This window comes from Mustela lutreola, chromosome 10 (assembly GCF_030435805.1).
Source record: "Mustela lutreola isolate mMusLut2 chromosome 10, mMusLut2.pri, whole genome shotgun sequence".
Taxonomy (NCBI): domain Eukaryota; kingdom Metazoa; phylum Chordata; class Mammalia; order Carnivora; family Mustelidae; genus Mustela; species Mustela lutreola.
Window position 1 is genome coordinate 77,846,792 of NC_081299.1, and position 22,426 is coordinate 77,869,217.

General features: G+C 42.2%; 1 protein-coding gene and 1 long non-coding RNA gene across 5 annotated transcripts in view; one reads left to right on the forward strand and one right to left on the reverse strand.

Moving 5' to 3' along the window:
• TGFBR3 (transforming growth factor beta receptor 3) overlaps nt 1-22,426 on the reverse strand; it is a 197,851-nt gene that overhangs the window by 63,053 nt on the left and 112,372 nt on the right. For all 4 annotated transcript variants that reach the window (XM_059138273.1, XM_059138271.1, XM_059138274.1 and 1 more), the window contains one exon: nt 10,577-10,714. In XM_059138273.1, the coding sequence (XP_058994256.1) occupies nt 10,577-10,714 (138 nt within the window). The remainder of the gene's footprint in view (nt 1-10,576; nt 10,715-22,426) is intronic.
• The window catches only part of LOC131810382 (uncharacterized), a 44,114-nt gene that overhangs the window by 10,126 nt on the left and 11,562 nt on the right, over nt 1-22,426 (forward strand). The gene's annotated exons all lie outside the window — the stretch shown is intronic.

Here is a 22,426-nt window from a genome sequence, read left to right on the forward strand (position 1 = left end):
ATCTGCCTGAGCCACACAGCTGGTAGAAAGCAGAGCTGACACCAGAACCATAGACTTTCTTTCCCACTAGAGAGCTGTTTTACTCCACTATCAAGGAGCAGGGAGCAGTCAGCTACTGAACTCAAGAACTCAGCAGAGCTGGGTGGACAGAGCCCCACTTTAGCCCCCTAGCAATAGAACACCAGGAGATAATAACCAAGAAGATCCTTACTGATCACTTACCAAGTGAACAAACCTCTTTTTGTGGAAATGGATTCCCTCATGTTAAAATGTGGAAAATAACAGGACCCATTTCACTGGCTTGTTACAAAGGTTAAATAAGGTAATATATGTAAACTGCTTGGAAGAGGGCCTAGCTCTAAGTGTTTGTCAAATGTACACATACATGTATACACAGCTTCAAGACAGGCCACAAGGGTCGTCTGGCTGACAGGCCACAATTCATTCCTCACTGTGACTGGACCATTGCCTTCTTGTCCAAACTGCCAGGAGAGGATATATGAACCCTGTTTTCAAGGGTTAGAGCAGTAGTGGCTCCAAACAGTAGGTCTGAACATGGCCCAGCAGCTTGTATCAGCCAGAAACTATAGCATCTCCAGAACAGACTCTCTGTGATGAACATGGAAGGGCTAGAGATCAAATGGGCTTTTGTGGGCTTTCAACCAAGGTGGCAGATGGAGAAGCCCCTGACCTCTAGGTCCCCTCTGAGTTTCAGCTCACAGCTGTGTCATTCACCACCCAAACGGGGAAAGGCAGGGGCAGAGTGAAGAGGACTCCTTGGCCCAGGGGCATTCAGAGGCCATCTGAGGACCGACGGCAAAAACCGAGAGCAAAAACTGTTCTCGGGATACACATTCTACCTCGGACAAAGAAATAAGAAAGGCCAAAGGGACTCTTTCTTTCCATGCAGAAATCAGTTTCCAAGCCAGGGGTTGGATGATGGAGGTCTAGAGGGCCAGAACTGGGCTGCCTCAAATGAACCCGATGATTCCATGCCGAGGAAGGAGTCGGGCCATCACACAGTCCCCACCAGAGATGGGGAATGCAAGCCACCTGTGGGGAATGCTTACCAAGGGCCGGCCCACTGTCAACAACTTATGAGAGAACCAAGGCATTACCATGAGCTTTCAAGCCAGCCTCACCACAATCTCCCAGGAGACAGGTTTCTCTCCCTCCTATGACATGAAAAAATATTCTGCAACCTCCCTTAACAAAACACTCACTTCTTCTACTGAACAGTCCCTGGAGGCTCCCCACGACATTAACCAAGGGCACCAGCAATGTCACATTTGATACAACTGCCCAGAACCTGGGAGGGGCAGCCCCATCAGATTGCCAGATTAGCCTTGGACAGTAAAGCCTTAAAGCAAGGAACAGAACTCTCCGCGAAGAAACCAGCCTTCCCTCCTCGGTAAAATTGAGTTTATTTAACCTCAATTTGTTGAGTGAAAGCAAATCCTTCACAGAGATGTGGCTCAGGCCTACACACAGACATGACACGGCAAGTCCAGCCGAGCCAGGAAAAGTCGACGCTTACGTGAACCCTCCAGGACAGGATGTCTTGATCAGGAAGAATACACCCAGGCAAACTCCATAAGGCCAAGGGGCCACTCACTGGCAAACTTCATAAGCCTCAACCCGGCAAGTGAAGATAAATCCTAGGAAGTCTTCCAAGAAACTCTTTCTGGACCAGGATTGCCAGCTGAAACTGGACTCCTGCCAACACTCTAATTGCCACAGTGACATTTAGGAAGAGCTCTTTTACCACAAATGGGCCAGAAACTCGTTCCTAGGAAATATGGTAGTTGACTGACCCCAGTTCATGAGAGGATCAAGCTCTGTACAATTAGGGCTCTTACAGACAAGCCACAAAACCAACAGATAAGCAGCTTCTGGAACAGAAATGTATGGTACACAACCACTTGATATATCCCACAGGGCACAGTGAGTCATTCCACAAGAGACATTTTTTAAAAAGAAGAACAAATCCTGAAATGTTTAGTTATTTCATCTGTCTCTGAGAGAGAATCTATCTGGGGAAAGCCTCACTGGAAAATCCGAAAGGGTATACATGGAGCCCTGGTCTGTACACTCCTAGCATACAGGAGGGACACTGGGGGTGGAGCAAGGAGCTGTGCTCGCGTCTGCAACCCTGACCCATACTGATCCTTGGCCTGCCTCACAGAGGGGTGTCTCAGCTTCTCCCACCTTCAGAAGCCAACAATGGTACCTCCTACACTGAACAGCAACTGCCCATCTCTTCATCTCCGACGGGCAGCTCCTCGAGGGCAGGCAGTCCACTCCACTTCTCTCTGGAATTCTCCATACCCAGCCTTACTTCCCAACAGCCTCCAGGCACTAAAAACCCAGTGTGGGATGAATGAACAAGTAGATGCATAAGCCGTCATCCCAGGTATGCTAATCCATGTTTTCCTAAATGTGGGGAGAGCTGCCAAATAAGGGAAAGGAGGAATTTTGAGAGGAAAAAAAAAAAAATCATTTCCAGATTTTTAAATGTAACGTAGTGAAGGATATGGGAATTTTTTTTTTTTTTTAAAGTTCCCTCCTCCACAACCCAACGTGAATGCCTGAGTTATTCAAAGGGCATTTTTGGATACTACAACCCTCCGTTACACATCACTTGGAGTCATGAAAAGGAACGTGTGGACATGTGCCGTGGCATAGGCTGTGCGTGTCCCTTCCTCGAGCGGAGCTGAGCGCACATCTGGGGCTATTTAACAACTGATTGGAAATTTTGCCTTCTGATTTCCAGTTAAATACTGGGCACAGGAAAACAAATAGCACTTGTTTTTCACTGAGGCTTGTCAGTCATCCAAACTGCAGTGCAGACCCAGAACTGCCTGTGGTTTGGTGGCAGAGGCCCAAAATAGTTAGACCTTTTTTCCCCCAAGTTGAAGTAAAAGGAATAAACCAGATTTTGGCAACCTCAGGCTCTTCACCCACCCCTCCCCCCATCTCTGGAACACAAAACTAGATTTTAAATATTAAGCATGTCCCTGGTATTCATTTACATTTTTTCATTAGGATTAAATCTTGATTTATTTTTATTCCAAAGCCAATAGCATAGTGTTTGGTTTCTTTCATTTTTTTCCCCCCCTCAACTGCTCTGCCCTGATATTTACTTGGATTTGCTGAAGAGGCAATGTTCAGATTACCATTTTCTGTTTCCAATTAAACTGGGATGTAACATCTAGCAGCCATATTATCAAAGAATCAGAAAATCTCTTTAGAGACTGGCTAGTACCACCTCCTCACTATAGGGATGAGGAAACTGAGGCCCAGGGACTGAAGTGATTTTGTCCAATGATACAGAACGAGTTAGTGGCACAGCCTCCTAGTACTCAGGCCTCCTGTTACCAGGCCAGCATGTTCAGCAGAAACAAAAATCTGAGTTACCTCTGAGTAGAGTTACCTGATAAAATACAGAACAGCTAGTTAAATTTGAGTTTCAGATAAATAGTGAATAATTTTTGAGTATAAGTATGTCCCACATATCGTATGGGCATATGAAAAAGAAATAATTGTCGTTAACTGAATTACAAATTTAATGGGGTGTGGGGCTCCATCCCAGGACCCTGGGATCATGACCTGAGCCCAAGGCAGACGCTTAACGACCGAGCCACCCAGGCACCCCCATTTCTTATTTTTAATGTAAATGGCTGCAAAATAGAAGTTGCAGCACAGTAACCTGAAGGACTAGTGAGAGTGGAAGAAGTTGCTGCTTATTTTTTGGCTCTCCTCCTCTTAGATGCCTTTCCTCCTTAGAAGCATGTAAAACAGCTAAGCCTGACATTGAAAGGCTGGCTGAGCCTCTCGATTAGACAATTAGACACTTTAGGTCTTGTCTTGAGCATTTTTGCTTGTCCCAGGGCTCTGAGTCTGTGGACCAGGAGGGCGCACTCAGGTTTGGAATACAATAAAACAAGATTAAAACAAAACAAAACAAAAATCAGGTACAAGGAATAAAGTAAAAAGATACATTTTTAAATCCAGTTCATTGGTTTTACACCTTGATTTTTTTTTTTTTTTTTTACGATTTTCTTTATTCAAACCATAAGAGACTCTTAATCTTGCAGAACAAACCAAGGGTTGCTGGTGGGGGGGGAGGGAGGGAAGGAGAGGGTTGTGGGGTTATGGACATGGGGGGTTGGTGTGTGCTGTGGTGAGTGCTGTGAAGTGTGTAAACCTGGCGATTCACAGACCTGTACCCCTGGGGCTAAAAATACATTATATGTTTATTAAATTGTTTTTTAAATCATTAAAAAAAAGATTTTCTTTAATTATTAGACAGAGAGAGAGAGTGAGCACAAGCAGGGGGAGAGCGGGAGAGGGAGAAGCAGGCCCCTGTGGAGCGGGAAGCCTGACACCAGGCTTGATCCCAGGACTCTGGGATCATGACCTGAGCTGAAGGCAGAGGCTTAATGACTGAGCCACCCAGGTGCCCTTACACCTTAATTTTTAAAGACTGCTGGAGAGACTTTTTTTCCTAACAACTTAATTGAGATATAATTCACATATTAAATATCCATCCTTTTAATCTCTACAATTCACTGTTTTTTGTTTTTTGTTTTTTTTTTTGTCAGAGAGAGAGAAAGCACACATGCAGGCAGAGAAGCAGGCAGAAGTGGAGAGAGAGGCAGGCTCCCCGCCGAGCCAGGAGCCCGATGCAGGACTTGATCCCAGGACCCTGGGATCATGACCTGAGCCGAAAGCAGTGGCTTAACCCACTGAGCCACCCAGGCGTCCCTACAATTCACTGTTTTTAGTACATTCACAGTTGTACTCTAATAATCACTATCTAATTCCAGAACATTTTTATCATTCCCCAAAGAAACTCCGTATCATTAGTAGTCACACCTCATTCTCCTGTCCCACCAACCCTGGTAATCACTGATGTATTTTCCGTCTCTATGGATTTACCCATTCTGGAAACAAATGGAATCACACAACATGCGGCCTTTTTTTTTTTTTTTTGATTTATTTATTTATTTATTTGACAGAGAGAGAGATCACAAGTAGGCAGAGAGGCAGGCAGAGAGAGAGGAGGAAGCAGGCTCCCCACTGAGCAGAGAGCCCAATGCGGAACTCGATCCCAGGACCCTGAGATCATGACCTGAGCCAAAGGCAGAGGCTCAACCCACTGAGCCACCCAGGCGCCCAACATGCGGCCTTTTATGTCTGGCTTCTTTCCCTTATGTTTTCAAGATTCATTCATATTTTGGTATGTATCAATAAGTCATTCCTTTTAATGGCCAAATAATATTCCATTGCATGGATATACATCTTTTTTAACCCACCCATCAGTTGATGGGTATTTGGGATGTTTCCACTTTTGGGTTGTTAAGAATAATGTTGCTATGAACATTAGTGGGCAAGTTTTTCTATAGACATATGGTTTGCCCAACTGCCTTCTAAGGCCAGCCATTTATGAGGGCTCCAATTTCCCTACATCCTCAATGACACTTGTTATTATCTGTTTTTTTTTTTTTTTTTAATTAGTGCCATCCTGGTGAGTGTGAAGTGGCATTTTTTTTTGTTTTTTTTTTTAAGATTTTATTTATTTATTTGACAGACAGAAATCCCAGGAAGGCAGAGAGGCAGGCAGAGAGAGAGGAAGGGAAGCAGGCTCCCTCCTGAGCAGAGAGCCCGATGCGGGGCTCGATCCCAGGACCCTGGGACTATGACCTGAGCCAAAGGCAGAGGCTTTAACCCACTGAGCCAGCCAGGCGCCCCTGTGAAGTGGCATCTTGTGGTTTTAAGTCTGCATTTTCCTAATGACTAATGATACTGAGTATCTTTTCATGCGCTTATTGGCTGTTCGTGTTTTTTCTTTGGTGAATGTCTATTCACATGGTAGCATATTTTTAAAGACAATCTAGTACTGTCCCAATCTTCTTTTTTTTTTTTTTAAAACAAACTCAGGTTGACAGCTCAGACTTTTATTGCCCAGTTGCACTATGCTTTTTCTTCAGTGTGGAAATAATTGCATAAATAAAGTTTTTGCAGACTGAGAGAGTAGGACTATTCTTACTTCTAATTGCATGGAGGGACAACCTGAACCTATGTAATACTGTCTGGGCCACCCAAACACCCTACAGAAGAAAATCTACACAGCTCTGACAGCTGCATCACACACGTGCACATGCACATATGTGTATGCACATGCACGTGTCAGAGAGAGAAACTCACACTTACAGACTCACTACTTGACAATAAAACAATCACTCTTCATCCCACTCCTGTTTCCCATGGAACCAGAACAACCAGATAAAGCAACTTCACTCTCAGAGGAAACTCAATCCCACTGTCTCCCAGCCTGACATGCTCCTTCTTGCCCGCACTGTGAAATCATAAGAAGGCCTAGAATGATCTGACAGAAAAAGCCAGAGATCTTTATTAGACACTATTAAAGTATAATGTTTTTATTTTATTTTTTTTAAAAATATTTTATTTATTTATTTGACAGAGAGGGAGAGAGAGAGAGATCACAAGTAGGCAGAGAGGCAGGCAGAGAGAGAGGGGGAAGTAGGCTCCCCACTGAGCAGAGAGCCCAATGTGGGACTCAATCCCAGGACCCTGAGATCCTGACCTAAGCCGAAGGCAGAGGCTTAACCCACTGAGCCACCCAGGCACCCCTAAAGTATAATGTTTTTAGTCACTCTCATGGGTGGCTGAGACATGAGAACAACACAAGCTCCTGCTAACGAACTATGAAAGGTCCCCCTTCAAAGTCGGGGCAACTGTCATGAAGACATGTCAAGTTCAATTTAAAGGTCATCCGAGGGGCACCTGGGTGGCTCAGTGGGTTAAAGCCTCTGCCTCTGGCTCAGGTCAGGATCTCAGGGTCCTGGGATTGAGCCCTTTATTGGGCTCTCTGCTCAGCAGGGAGTTCCCCACCTGCCTCTCTGCCTACTTGTGATCTCTGTCTGTCAAATAAATAAATAAAATCTTTAAAAAAAAAAAAAAATAAAGGTCATCCTGAACAGAGGAGTAGATACCACTGCTTCAACTTTTCTCACAACCTTACTTAAGAGAAAAAAAAACCCCAAACTGTTTAGTATTGTAACTCTACCTGTAAAGTAAAGATAGCTTTAAGACAGTAATGCAGACATACACATCAGACTGAGCATCAAGGGACTGACTGCCTCTTAGGACCCCTGGGTGGCTTGGCAGCCAACTCTTCAGGTCAGGTCATGATCTCCAGGTTGTGAGATTGAGCCCTGCCTTGGGCTCTGGGCTCAGTGGGAGGTCTGCTGGAGATTCTCTCTCCCCCCTCTTCCTCTGCACCCCCCAACCCCATCCTCTAAAAAGATTGCCTCTTTCCTCTGCAACTCTGAGCTCGCTGGGTAACCTGGGAGAAGACAATGATGGAAACGGCTTAGCCCCAGTTTCTAAAAATTCCATGGGCCTTCTGAAGTGTTTGTAAAATAATGTGATTATCTTATCTCCAAACTTTAACTTTTAACTACTGTAAGTGGATAAACAGAATTCACCACTGGTTTTCTGTCCAGCAGCAGAGCCGTCTGCTACAACAGCTGTCCAGCCGAGGAGCAGACCCTGAAATTCCTTTCCAGCTACACAGAGCAAGGGAAGAGCTTGCCTTCCCTTCTTCACTTCACATATTCTCTCTTAGGGACAGCTACCCAGCTTGTTAGAGAGCTTGCATCACTCGTCCACTGACCTGAGAACCCAAAGGAAGAAAAGATGTTCTACCCTGAAGGATGTACAGATGGGAGAAAACCATTCTCCCCAAAGAAAGCCTGCTAGACAAAAAAGCAGAGCTCAAGTGTCCCCGAATTTAAATCTTTGCCTTCTCCCAATGCTGCCTCCCCTTTACTGGTAATTTTAGGCGCATCACTTGATGTGTAATCTCCTTCCACGGGATTAACTCCAAGTGGGGATGATGTTCCACTGTTAATTAAAGCCATCTCCTGTTTTCATTGTTAGTGCATTTTAAACTGATGGCCCAGAAACAGTTCTTACAGATCTTAAACAAAATTAAAGCAAATAAATAATAACGAGGACTGAGATACTTTCCATTAAAACCCATGGAGTGATAGGTTCATGAAGAATCCTAAAACGGACCAGAACAACTATGATATATCTGGACCCCACTTTACATCTGGACCTGTAGCCCTGAGAGATAGGAACTCCTTTCAATCTTGGACAAGCCAAGCCAGATATTTATAATTAGAAATATATATTCAACATCCTTCCCAAGTGTTCTTTACTACGATTAATAATAAACAGTTACAACAGCAGGTAATGGGGTCAGGTACTGTACATGTTACATGTAATCTCACCTAATCAAGACAACAACACCGTGATGCAGAGACTGTTAATTTTCCCATATTACAAGTGAGGAAGATCAGGCTCACATAAAAAAATAATTTGCCTTGAGTTATTATTTGCATTCAGAGGAGGGTGAGCAAAGCCTTTGCCCATAACCTCTCCCATAAACTGCCCAGTGTGGTAGACTCCTAGAGCTGCTGAGTACCAGCAGTGGGGCTGGTATGCCTGAGGAACTATATTTTAATTTAATTTAATTTTTAAAAAATATTTATTTATTTGAGAGAAAGAGTAAGCGCAAGCATGGGGGGAAGAGAGGCAGAGAGAGAGAGAAAAGAATCTTAAGCAGACCCCATGCTGAGTGCAGAACTTGATGACCCCCCTGACACTGAGCCGAAACTAAGAGTCGGATGCTTAACTGACTGACCCAGCCAGAGGCCCCAATATATTTGTAATTTTAGTTAATTTCAATTTAAAGAGCCACCCATAGCTAGTGCCTACAATATTGGACAATAGAGCTCATTACTCTAAGGGCTAAATGTATATAAAACTTCATCATCAGAGCCATTATACTCACTATCACAAATGCCTTTAATTACGGGAGACTGACAATGACTATGGGTATGCAAGAGGCAGGCTGGGTTAAGAGCTTACAGACTAAGTCCTGTCTGGGTTTGAAAGTATGTCATTTCATTTGGTTTTGTCCAAAGCCCCATGACTAGATTCAGGATATGTGCATGTGGCTAGAATACAACATAAATGATGCTGTGTCCTTTCTCAGGGGGCCATATTTAAAGGTACACAGTGTCCACCTGCACCATACTGGTGATGTTGACTTGGATCACTTGGTCAAGGTATTGTTGGGTATAGAGTCACTTATTTTTCTTTTGTTATTAATAAGTAATTTGAGACTACATAAATATACTATTCCTCAAACTCCCTCCACCTTTGCTATATTTAGCTTCTTTTTTTACCCCCCCAAAAGATTTACTTATCTATTTTAGAGAGAGAGAAAGAGAGCACACCAGCATGGGGAGGGAGAAGAATGAATCCCAAGCGATTCCATGCTGAGCACAGAGTCTGATGTGGGCCTTGATCTCATGACCTGAGATCATGACCCAAGCTGAAATCAAGAGCTGCTTAACCACCCGAGCCACCCAGGCACCCCTACATCTAACTTCTCCTGAGGATTCTTGCCCAATAAGCTTTTACTATAATGACTGCAAAAACAGGAATTTCTAACTCCACCATTCCTTCGATATTATTGATTGGCACATGACTGTGAAGAAGAGCTGTCCCTCATCCCTTTTTACTAATTTATCTACTTCTTAGCTGTATTGATTACAGACTCCTACTTTATTCAATAAGTACCTTTGAGTTTTTAAAAAGTATTCTTCAAATACAAGTGACAAGAAAATACAGATATGGATTAAGAGCCATTCATTGGGCCAAGTCAGCTCACACGGCAAGAGAAAGACTATTAACCGAGGCCTATTGTTGTTCTGGATGCTTTGGGGCAAAGAGTAAGTTTAAAAGCCCAAGGCTCTGTAGTTAAGGACATGAGCACGGAGCTCCAGCAACAGACAACATGAGTTATCACTGCGAAGGGCAGTGTTGCTCATCATCAGACATGATATCATACCCCAACAATTCCATCCAAACAACCCATCAATTTCTCCACAACTAGCAAACTTGAATGTTTTGGCAAACTCAAAAGGACATGATTTACAAATAGTAGGTAATATTTGGATCTCTCCACAAGAGCTGGGTTCCAGCTTTTTTATAAAATACAAATGTTTTCATCTTGGAACTCGCTGTGTCACTTTCTCAACAAACAGATCCTCGTATCAGAAAGTGGGCCTGTGTTATATACAAATAGAATGGGCCTGTGTGTATTTATTTCATGGTCAGAGACCACACACCTAGTGGCTATTTACAATGTTTACATTACTCTTGATGCCACCAGAGGAGTCTCAGAGCTGAGACCAAAGCCCAGGCCACACAGAGTACAACTGCAGGTCCTGCTCTAACGTGCAGACTGGACTTGACTTTCCGTCCCCAGTCGGACACACATGTGCAGTGTTTGTCGCTGTGGCTGCTTCTCTCCACCATCCAAACCCTGCTAGGAGCACCCTTCAGATTTAACACACTGTGGACTTGGGTGTTATCTCAATGAAATAAGCCTTAATTTTAAAAAGACCTGCCATGTTTTAGGGTCGTTATATCCTTGTGCTAAGGACACTTTGGGAGGGCTTCGAACACTTACCAAGAAAAGTCTGGAGACCCCAACTGCAAGCCTCTCTGTCTTCAGATGCCAGACCAGGGGCTGTGGGGAGTTGAGCAGGAACACGACAGGCTTGTGGTGAATGTGGACTGAGGAGATGGGATTTAGGTGCAGAGTGACCTAAGAAGCAACAGAAAGACGAATCTTAACATTGGCTTTCCATTAAAATCACTTGGGGTGGCATTTGGAATCCCTTTTCACAGATCACTGTTAAGAGAAGCTATAAGTTAGTTCAGAGTCTATGGATAGGTTGAACTCGATGATACTGCCAATATCTAGCCCTTTTTTTTTTTTTACACTACAAAAATGGCTACCTCATGTAATTCAACCCATACAACCCTCAACCAAAACATGATTCAGCTGCCAATAATAGCAGAACACAAACAAACAGAACACCTCTCTGCTGCCCCCAAAGTTAGCAAAGGCAGAACAAAAGTGACCTTCCCTCAGAACGGTCTTCTCCTTCAAGGCAAATGATAAAGCTGAAAAGTAAGAGTACAGAATCCCCAGGGGCGGGTCATCCCTCTGGATAGCCAGAGAAAGGACTTTCTTCTCTTTCAGGTGAGCCTGAACCTCTAAAAATTTAAGGGACCTCTGCCAAAGAAAAGTGCTAAAAGCTAAGGAAGAGGGGCTGCCAAGGGGAGCTGCCAGTGCTTTCAACATCCCAGCTATTAGCTTGAAGGGGTTTTCCAAAAAATGAAGCACAGAGAACACACAGAATAAAAACTGACTGTATATAAACCTGGTCCAGGAAAAAAAAAAAAAACAAAACAGGGAAGAAAACCACGAGCCTGGATAAGAAAACTGTGACCAGTTTTGATAGCAGATCAAGGACTATTGTAGGTTACCACTGTCATCATTAACATCATCAGAAAGCACCTTTGAGGACAGCTGCAAACAGTGGGTCCAACAACATCTTCCTGGAGCACACCAGCCAAGGTAGGTCAACGTGAACACAGAAAAGCAAAAGGGTGCATAAAGAAATACTGAACAGATGCTTTCATAGAAGCATGTCTCATACTGGCTTTCTGGACAGAGAGGTGAGGGAAGACCCAAGAAGCACATATTTTAAAAAGTTGAACTCTAAGAGCACCAGAAAGTGATGAGAGGGAAAGCATAAAAAATGACTTTAGCTGGCAAGATAGAGACCGAGGAATATACTGGGAATAGCTGAACATCACAGGCTTAATCCTTATGAGGATTAAATGGCCTAGATCTATGACCTGAGTATATACAGCCATCGGGATAGAGTGCTCAAGGCTGGACCATTTTAGCATCTTCCACTGGCTGCAGGCCCACTTTAATCTTGATCTCAATGTATCTCTGCCTTTTATTATAGAGACTGCCTAGGACACTGATGTCACCTATCATAGTAGCCTCTCAGGTCACTGATAATAAGGCAACATACTTTACTTTCAATACCCATGCCTCAGCACATGGTAGGCACTCAGCGAGTGCTAATGAGATATTTAATTTTCTAATTTCCAATGCCACAGAAGTACTTTATTCTACTAATAATCTGCAGTATGCTACGTAATACCAAGACTAACCATTAACTGTCAAGTGTGCATTTCTTAATCTCCGAAACAGATTGCAAATACTCAGTAGGCAAAGATACGTCTTACTTTAATACTGTGCTCAAACAGAGTAGTAGACAGTTGTTTCAAGGACTGATTTATCACAGCAGATTCATAAATTTCTGTTATCTAAAAGGCTAAAAAGGCTGAATATATTAATGGGTTCGAAGGGACGTAGTTAATTCACAGAAAAATTTTAAAAACACGAGCAATACTACCACGAGCTCTATCTCCAACACAGCGAGGATCATTTTTACCATCTGGCATATGCAAAGCACTAAAAGTAGGGTACTAGTGAACAGTGATGTCAAGTACAGCTACAGCATAGTAACATATTTCTTGGTCGTACACTACCTCGCAGCACTCTGCACAGCTGTCTGCATCTAGAAATAAACAGGCTGATGGCCACTGTAAACAGAAGAGGCTGCAGAACCGGAGTCAAAGTGAATGCGGCACTACAGAGAGAGGCACACAGGGCGAAGAAAAGAGAGATGAAGTAATTACTTGTTCAAGAGTACCTGAAAATTGCTAACACTGTCACGAACAGCATGTGTCAGTAAAAAGTTTCCAGAGTTATTCATTCCGAAACTGTTTATCGAGTGCCATCATGGCACAGAGAATAGCCATGCGTGTCCACCAATGGTACGTCAACTCTTTTTCCGATGATTTTCTTTGCAGCCCTCAGGCATACCACTTTTGAAGTGTGTAGATAAAATAGCAATAAATATATATCTAAAATGAACACGAATTTAAAAAAAACTTAGGAAATGAAAAGAAAAATGTGTATGAGACAGATATCAGTGCTGGGGTCCAAAATTTTCCAGATGGTCAAAAGTGTCGAGGCCTGGCTCACACAAATCAAGGAAAGATTTCTAGGAGCCACGGCTCTGAGCTTTCCTGGAAACGGTTCTCTCTTCAATATGTGGCAGCGTCTGGCCAAGATGAATCCCCGACTCTGGCACACAGGGCCCAGGCAAAGCCCCAAAAACCATCTGGCAAAGAAGAATTCACACTATGATTGGGAAATTAAAAGAAAAATACTCAATACTTCTTTTAAAAGATCATTTGGCAGGAACAGAGAGTCCCCCAAACATCCACTCACTCAATCCCTTCAGCAACCTTCCTCCACTGGAAGGGAACCCTTGCTGAAGGGAAGACAGAGAAGCATCAAAAACAATGAACAAAGAATGAAGGTATAAAAGCTTCCCCAATGGTGGGGAGAACATACCTGGAATATCTCTGCTAGAATTCCTGGCTAAGGTGCCTAGTTTCTGCCAGGCTGAAAGGAAAGGAGAGGAGAGGAGAAGAAAGACTCTAGTCAGACTCTAGTCAGGACAGACTTTAGTTACAAAGATAAGAACATACTGCTGACAGTTTTCACAGGTAGATTATGACCCCACGATCATGGTCTGAAAACCAGAGCTGGGGCAGGCTGCAGAAAACAAACAGTCCATGGGGAAAATGATATACGTGGTATATATACGTGGTATCCGATGACTTCCAGTTTGGCAATCCAGACAGTTCAAGCCTATACTAAATTTACATTAAAGTTAAGAGTCTCTAACTAGTTCATAAGCAATAACAAACTAAACGAGGGACCATGCTCCTGGGAAGGCTGATGAAACTAAAGGGAATGCACCCCAAATGAGGAAACAATGACTACTCTCTAAATTAGCAGAGTTCATTTTTGGCAGTAAAAAGCATTTGAGGACGTAATAGAACAGATGAACCTTCTCACCACACACACACAAAAACCCATATGCACACTACATTTTGCAGGCAATGTCAGAAAAAAATACATTCACTGCAGGACCCATGAATTCTAGGTTAAGTACCCATTAATCCAGGTTGAGGAGTCCACTGTGGAGGAACGAGAACATTCTTAATGGCAGAAACAAAATGACTCTGCGTAATTAAACTAGAGATCGTATCTCTGGTTTTAACAGGTCACCCTCTCAGAGAAAAGAACTTATTAGATGGCAACTCAGAAATAAAACACTTGTCCATGCAGTTTCTGAGGTTTCAGTGACCTCTTAAAACCATACTTCGACTACAAAGTAGTCCATAAAGCCCAGTCCAAGAGTTCTGCTCTAACCTTTTTTGTCTCAAACAGTGCCACCTTTCAGTCTTCCTAATGGTGTGAGAAAATGCAAGTATATCTAATCTGTCACATCCCCTATGTAGACACTGTCCCTCATATACTGCTGATCTCTCCCCTAAATGAGGAAAAGCTCATTCATTTAGGTTCTGAGCTAATGGAAAGCTCATCTGTTCTATGACATCTATTTATACTAAATCTTCTGAGATTATCTGTGTACTTCAACAAACTACCAGATATAATTAATGTATTTCTTCTATTTTATAAAGAAATTCAAAGTAAATCCAAAGTCAAGGCCAACTCCAAGAAGCATACAGCCTCAGAGTGGCAAGACAAACAGCATGTCCTTGCCCATGTTATCAGCAGAAAACAACAAGGACAATTTTCTCTGGACCCTGTTAAGGTGAAGACCTCTCTGTTTTCCAAAAATTATCTTTGATAAGCAAAAACTACATATTGTCTCAAACTCTGTAAATCACTTTATGAAAATGAATTATGTACTTACAAGAAAGAAAGAAAAAAAATGGAAAGATGCCATTTGAAAATTGTTTGGAATTTCTAAGGGTTCATAGTAGTGATGCAAGATATTTCTACCAGAGTGATTTCAAAAATTTCCTCTTAGACCCCCCTACTCCCGGAGTTTGTTAAAACAAACATAAGCAAAGCGAGCAAAACAACTGATATAAGAGTTGAACAGCTGTCTGACTTTGCTAACGTGTCAGTGAGGTTCCATTTCAACATTTCTGACTCTCATAACAGTCCCTAGGGACCCATGAAACAATGAAATCATCCAAAACACTACCAGAGAGACTCCTGTTCTCTGAACGCAGACCAAATGCTCTAAAATGGATGATCCAATAATCAGTTTATAAGAAAATAGATAAGAAAATAACTCTAGCAGTGTGTCTATTACCAGGACCCATAAAAGCACACCCTGGTCTACAGATAACCATCATCTATCCCTGATTCAGAGGTAAGGGGACGTCCACTTAGCAACAGGGTTGGTAGTAACTGAAAACATCCTGAATCTGGGTCTCATAAAACCATAATTTACACACACAGACAATGAGACATACATCTATTTCAGGATACTGGGGGACCCCAGCTGAACTCAAATTTCACCTCTCCTTGGGCAATATGACTTTTAGGAGCTCAAATCTGAACTCAGATGCATCTGAAATGTGCAACCAATTGCTGTGAACGGGAACCAGTAGTTAGTTGCTGCCATGGCGTTTGAAAGGATGATCCAGTCTAAGGAGCCCCTCCAGCTGACATTTTATTTGCCATCACTTGTCTTTTGCCATTTGGGAATTGGTATAAAAAGACTCCCTTAAAATATTCTTAGGGGAGTGGATTTGGAGCTTTCAAAAATTTTCCTTATTACATTATTTTTATATTTCTCTGAAGTTCTAGAAAAACATCAGTCAGTTGGTACTGAACTCAAGGAATCTCCACCCCCGAAGTGACTCCGCCCTCACCCAGGGAGTCAACGCACCATCCTCCCTGGTCTCAGCAGCACTGGGGTCAGAGATTTCACACTCTTCTTCACCAAGTGATATCGAGCTCTTCTCCCCAGTGGTTTTGTCTTGAAACCATTTAACATGATGAGTGGGATACAGCCACCATTCCTCCTCCCCCAAACGACGGGATTCAGGATTCCCTGGGAGCTTCTGAAAATAATCTATTATGACCACAAAACGGGGAGCGGGAGGTGGAGGGGGGACCTAAAATGAAAGTCTGAAATTTGATGCAGAAGTAAGCCTGCCCTCTCTGCTCTCTATTTTGAATGCCCTGGAAAAATACTCGGAACTAAATTTGGGTTGGGGGTTGAGGGGCAGGAGCTCATATAAACAGAAGAATATTTCTGAAACTTCAGGTCATGGCCCTCTAAAGGGGTCCTGGGAGAGTTGCAAGGGGATTCCAGAGACCCTGGCCATTCCTTCCCAGAGTAGCCCACAGCTCAGTCTCTACTGGGAAGAGAGACAGGGAAAGGGAAGACCCTGGGCATGCTGTGGGATAGATGCACTGGGGGAGCCCTCAGCAGGCCACCAGTGATGGCAAGTCTAACACTGAGAGCCACAGTTCCATCAATCGTTAGTATTAAGTATCTACCATCTGAATATAGTACTGGCGGTCGCCAACATACCAGGGCCTTTCCGGATTCTGGCCTGCAGCACCCTCCTGCCAGCACCTAGACAGACATGTATGTCCAGCTCAAAATCAGTGAAATCTTTCCCTATCTGCAGGTGGGCCTGGAATTCAACAGCACTCCCACAGACCATGCTCATGTTTCCACCTCTGCACCGCACTACAATACTCTGTTTAGATATTTGTCATCTACACACACACACAGACACACACACCATCCCTTGTACTGTGAAATTCTCAAGGCATTCTTCAAGGGCAGAAACTGAGTTACAGTCATTTCGGCATCCTTGAGCTTAGTGCAGAGCTGAACAATTAGCAAGCAGTCAATAACTTTTCTGAAAGAATACATGAAAGGAAGAATCAATAAAAGTTATTCATGAAATGATTCAAAAAATGGGTACAGAGTCGTACTGTCATGTTTTTCTAGCCAAAAAGGGTAGCGCTGCATTTAGATAAGAGAACATTAACTTTCACTATGAAGTTTCACTTGAACTTTAAAAAAGTTAAGAAAAGCTAATTCCAACTCATGCTACTAAAATGACTGGCAATGTACGTGGGAGAGGACTCCGATGCCACACCCAGGCTTTGGGGCCCTGATTATCATGTGTGTGTTTAGGGACTATAGTAAGCAAATACACACACACAAACACAAACACACAGAAATTGTTTTATTGGGGCTCCTCGCTGGCTCAGTGGGTTGAGCTTCTGCCTTCGGTTCAGGTCATGATCTCAGGTCTTGGGATCGAGTCCCACATTGGGCTCCTCGCTGAGCAGGAAGCCTGCGTCCCCCTCTCCCTCTGTTGCTCACCCAACTTGTGCTCTCTCTCCTTCTCTCACTGTCTGTCAAATAAATAAATTCTTAAAAAAAAAAAAAAAAAAAAAGAAATTGTTTTATTATTTTTAACAGTTACGAATATACAAATAGATGAAATGTGAAAAAGCCTTTGGAGCAGGTTTTCCTTCTCAGGGAAGAAAAACAAAGATAAAAAATTTTGACCAAACATCCTATTGGATCTTAAAGCACAGAATTTTAAATACTTCTCAACGGGGTGCCTGGGTGGCCCATATGGTTAAGAGTCTGCCTTTGGCTCAGGTCATGATCTCCAGGTACTAGGATCAAGACCCATGTCGGGCTCCCAGCTCAGCAGGGGAGTCTGCTTCTCCCTCTTCCTCTGCCCTTAACCCTGCTTCTGCTCTCTCCGTCTCTCTCTCTCTCACATGAATAAATAAAATGTTAAAAAAAATTTTTTTAAATAGAAAAAAAAAGTAGGGGCACCTGGGTGGCTCAGTTGTTAAGCGTCTGCCTTCAGCTCAGGTCATGATCCCAGAGTCCTGGAATTGAGCCCCACATTGGGCTCCCTGTTTAGCGGGAAGCCTGCTTCTCCCTCTTTCACCCCACCCCCGCTTGTGTTACCTCTCTCACTGCGTGTCTCTCTGTCAAATAAACAAATAAAATTTAAAGAAAAATAAAATAAAATAAATTTTAAAAATTAATACTTCTTATTTAGGTAACAAAGTGTGCTAGAACAGTTAGAAATTAAAATCCTAGACAAACAGAAGGAATTCAATATTCGCACAATCATTAATGTGAAAAGTTTGCTTTTATTTTTTTATATTCCCTGTTACACTTAATAAACAGACCCACTCCAAATGCTTAATTATTGTTTTTAACACTACTATATAACCGAAGTACCATATAACTAAGGACTATGTAAAAAAGTTTTTTTTAACTGGAGACAGGGGATTTTACTTATACATATTTTTTGAGAGACGGTGCATGTGAGCACGTGGGTGGAGACAGAGGGAGACAGAGAATCTTCAGCAGGCTCCACACCCAGCTCGGAGCCTGCCTCGGGGCTCCATCTCACCACCCTGTGACCATGACCCGAGCAGAAATCAAGAGTCAGACACTTAACGGACTGAGCCACCCAGGTGTGGACTGTGTAAATTTATTTCAACTTCTACTTTTATGATGGGCTTCAAACTGGTTTTGCTACCTACCAGTTTAATAAACCTGTATTTTGGAATACTAGGATGTCAGAATAGCTGGGCTGTCGACACTGGGGTGAACAGAAAGGCATGATAAAGAGGATCATTGAGGTGACCGATGGGAGCCGATGTTAAAAACAGGCACAGCAAGAAACCAATTCTCACAAGCCCTGGAAACTGAATGAATCATTCCCACCAGTCAAGTGTAGTCACAGATCTCAAAAAAGATTGCTGCTTATGCACCATCTTAAAGCTAGCAAATTCGTAATAGCAAAAAAAAACAAAGTGCACTGGTATTCAGGTAGTGATTTAAGATGCTTTAAGCTTTACAAAAGGATGGCACCTAGATTCCCCCGGCCCAGTATATTAAGCTGAAGCTGGGGAGGAATTGTGACTGGGCCTACAGTGTTACCTGTCTAGCAAGAAAAGAGAAATCGGAGGAGGAGCAACAAGCAAGGCACGGGTTTCACAAACACCCCATTTGTGTTTCTGTTGTTAATAGGAATAGTGGTGGGAATAGGAGTGACAGCCAGCATCACTGTATTTCAGGGGAAGATAACAGACAGGTCCATGCATCCTTCCACTGGGTTAAGATTTGCTGCTCTCATCAGAAGTTGTTCTGCTTTGTTATCTAATTATTCCCATTTTAAAGATGAAGAAATTGATGCTTAGAGGTAAATAATTTTTCCAAATCAAATGGCCAGAGAGTAACAATGTTGGGAGCAGAATCAATGTCTCCCATTGTCCCCCAGCTCCCACCGCCCTGCCTTCCCACTCTACCTTAACCTTAGGTGTTGGCCTTGAGTCAAAGAAGAGGACAGTGACCTACTCTACAGGAGTAAGAGGCAGGAACTATTTTGCTTCTGGAAAAGAAAAGATAAGAAAGAAAGGCAGGGGACTGAGCTGTAAGCAAGAAGATGGGAGGCTCCACAAGCTGGGAGGTAGGGAGAAAACCACAGGGATGGGGCCACAAGCATTTTTATGAACTGTGATGTCGCCATTGCCAGCTACAGTTGTTTGAGTTGCTTTGATGTAAATTCTCTATCTCCTCTATAAAAGCTTTAGTAAGGCTCACTGTTCTCATGAACAAATGCACTGCAGGACTCAAAATGGCGATGGTTGCATTTCACGTCTAAGTGGATCATCTGTATCTCAAACACAGCTCATGTAGAATTACAAAACCGGGAAGTGGAGAGGGCCTGAGAACTTTACAGCTTTGGCAATCTGCAAAAATATACCCTCTGTATTTCTACAAGTCGCTGAATTAGCAAAGGTGCAACTCAATCATCCCTTGAACTCCAGGGGCTCCCAGCTGGTATGTGGACTAGACCAAATGACTCTCGAAGGAAACTAAATTCTGGTCCGGATAGAACCACCTTGGGAATTCTGTGAAGTCTGGTTTCCTTTGAAAGCTCTAAGAAAAACAACTCCTGAAGTTCACAGTACTGGCCCCCTAAGGGTATTCTGGTCTCATCCAGCCAGGTTATGATTTTAAGTGGAAATGTTTTTAAAGGAACTTTAGTTTCAATGTTACATGGCTTATCTTGAGAAAGGGAGAAATAGCCCAGAAGCCAAAGCAGGAGAACATGTTATCATTCTGTGTTTTTGGAGTATTTTTCCTGAAAAAACATTATTTTCTTTGATGGAATGTTCCACTATCTTTTGGAGGCATGGAATTTTAAATGCTTTTAATTCAGGCAATGAACTGTGTCGGAACAGCCTAACTGACAATAGAGCAAATGCAGTTTGCAGTATTTACATAATAGTCTAGTATTTTTGCCTATTTTCCTCCACAGAATCAATTTGCCTTGAGCCTTGCAGTAAGTTTTCAGGATAAGACCAGTGATCACTGAAAGTAAACAGGAAATTGCCAAAATATGCACACAGAATTTGGCACTTGTACTTTGTAAGTGTCTAAGATGGAATATCTTCCTAAAGCCGGTACTGAAAGGTTTAAATTTCCTATTTTCTTGAGATAGCATTAAAAAGTAGTCAGTATATATGTTCCAACTTGAAAGGGACTAACATAAAATAAAGAGCAGGATACCTGGTAACAAATTTATTAAAGTTACTCTATATCTTTAAAAGTGCTTTAAGCACTTATTAACAACCTAAAAGAAAAAGGAAAATAAAAACTAAAAGAGGAAAGGAGCAAAGATACAGAAGTCTGAACAACATTCCTTGTTTGGTCTTGCTGACATTAACTTACAGGTAAATCAACACTGAGTGTCACAGCAGAAACTAGGAAAGATTTTATCTTAGAATGAAACAAGCAAATTCTAACACAAACCATTTGGTTTTCAAGTTATATAGTTAATACTATCCAGTCATTCACCTCCCAATAATGAAGATACTGTAATGCTGTCAAAACCGTATGTGTAGTCAACAAATTTAAGGCCCGATAAATCAATTTGTATTACTGGGAATTAGTGACTATATAGAAGAACAGAGAAAAAGGGAAAACATCAATTCATTTCCAAGTGAATAATTGAAATTTTTCCCTCTGTTTGACACTGGCAAATACAAGGTTCTGCCTTACCATTTGGTGACACTAATGGAGTCTTAACTTTTTTTTTTTTAATAATCTCATTTCTTATGCTTAAAATATAGGGAAAAAAGGTTCTACTCTCTGAACTTTACTCAGGGTACTAAACATGTAAGGCAGAGCTAGAGCACCTGTATTTAAAGAGAGTCTGAAAAGTATTATAATGGCTTAGTTTCTCATGTAAATGGAGAAGGTACAAGCTACTCTTCATAATACATCTCTAAAGAAATTTTCCAATCTGACCAAAGTCAAGAAGATCCTAATAGATACCAAGATCAAACAGCTTAAGCTCTGTTTCATAATTCAGTCGAGTCCCAAACGCCTCTAAAGTCAACAGCTTAAGTTCTACTTCTCATTTTCAGCAAAACCATCAGTCTACCATTCGGTCTCTGACTCATCCTCTAATAAACAGTAAGAAGAGCCAAAATGGGAAAAGTAGAAGTGTGTGTGTATGCGGGGTGCATGACAAAATATTCAGGACTGGATTAAAAATTTAAATACTCCAAATTATGAGAAATCTTGTGGAAATAATTAAGATTCTTTGCCACTCATGATGTTCGGGTAGAAATGAGAAAAATATGAGTCATGATGACAAATAGCTCTATAAAAATGTGATTAAAATTTTATTATACCTGACTTTTTTTTATAATACATTAGGCTCAAGTGTACAACACAGTGGTTTAATAACACTATAATTATGCTATGCTCACTACAAGTATAGTTCCATCTGTCACCAGACAGTGCTATTATAATACCACTGGCCATATTCCCTGTACTGTACTTTTTATCTCCATGATTTATTTATCCCATAAATGAAAACCTGTATCTCCCACTCCCCCTCACCTATTCTGCCTATCCTCCCACACCCCACCTCATGGCAACCACCAGTTTGTTCTCTGTATGTATAGGTCTGATTCTGCTTTTTATTTGTTTATTCATTTGTTTTGCTTTTAGGTGCCATACATGAGTGGAAATCCTGTGCTACTTCTTTCACTTAGCATAATACCCTCTAGATCCCTCCATGTTGTTGAAGTGACAAAAACTCATCCTCTTTTATGGTTAAGGAAGATGTGATACACACACACAGACACACACACCACACAGACACATGGACACACACAATGGACTATTACATAGCCACAAAAATGTGATTTGAAATAAGCAAATATGACAGAGCCATACAATGAAATATTATTTAGCATAAAAAGAATAAAGTACTGGGGCACCTGCTTGGCTCAGTCGGCTAAGCATCTGTCTTCTGCTCAGGTCATGGCCCCAGAGTCCCAGGATTGAGCCCTGCTCAGCGGAGAGTCTGCTTCTCCCTCTACCTTTCACCCTGCTTGTGCTCTCCACCCTCCCCAATTCTCCCCAAGAATAAATAAAGAAATATAAAATAATAAAAATAATAATAATAAAATACTAATACATGCTATAACATGGGTGAACCCTGAAAGTATAACGTCAAGTAAAAAAGC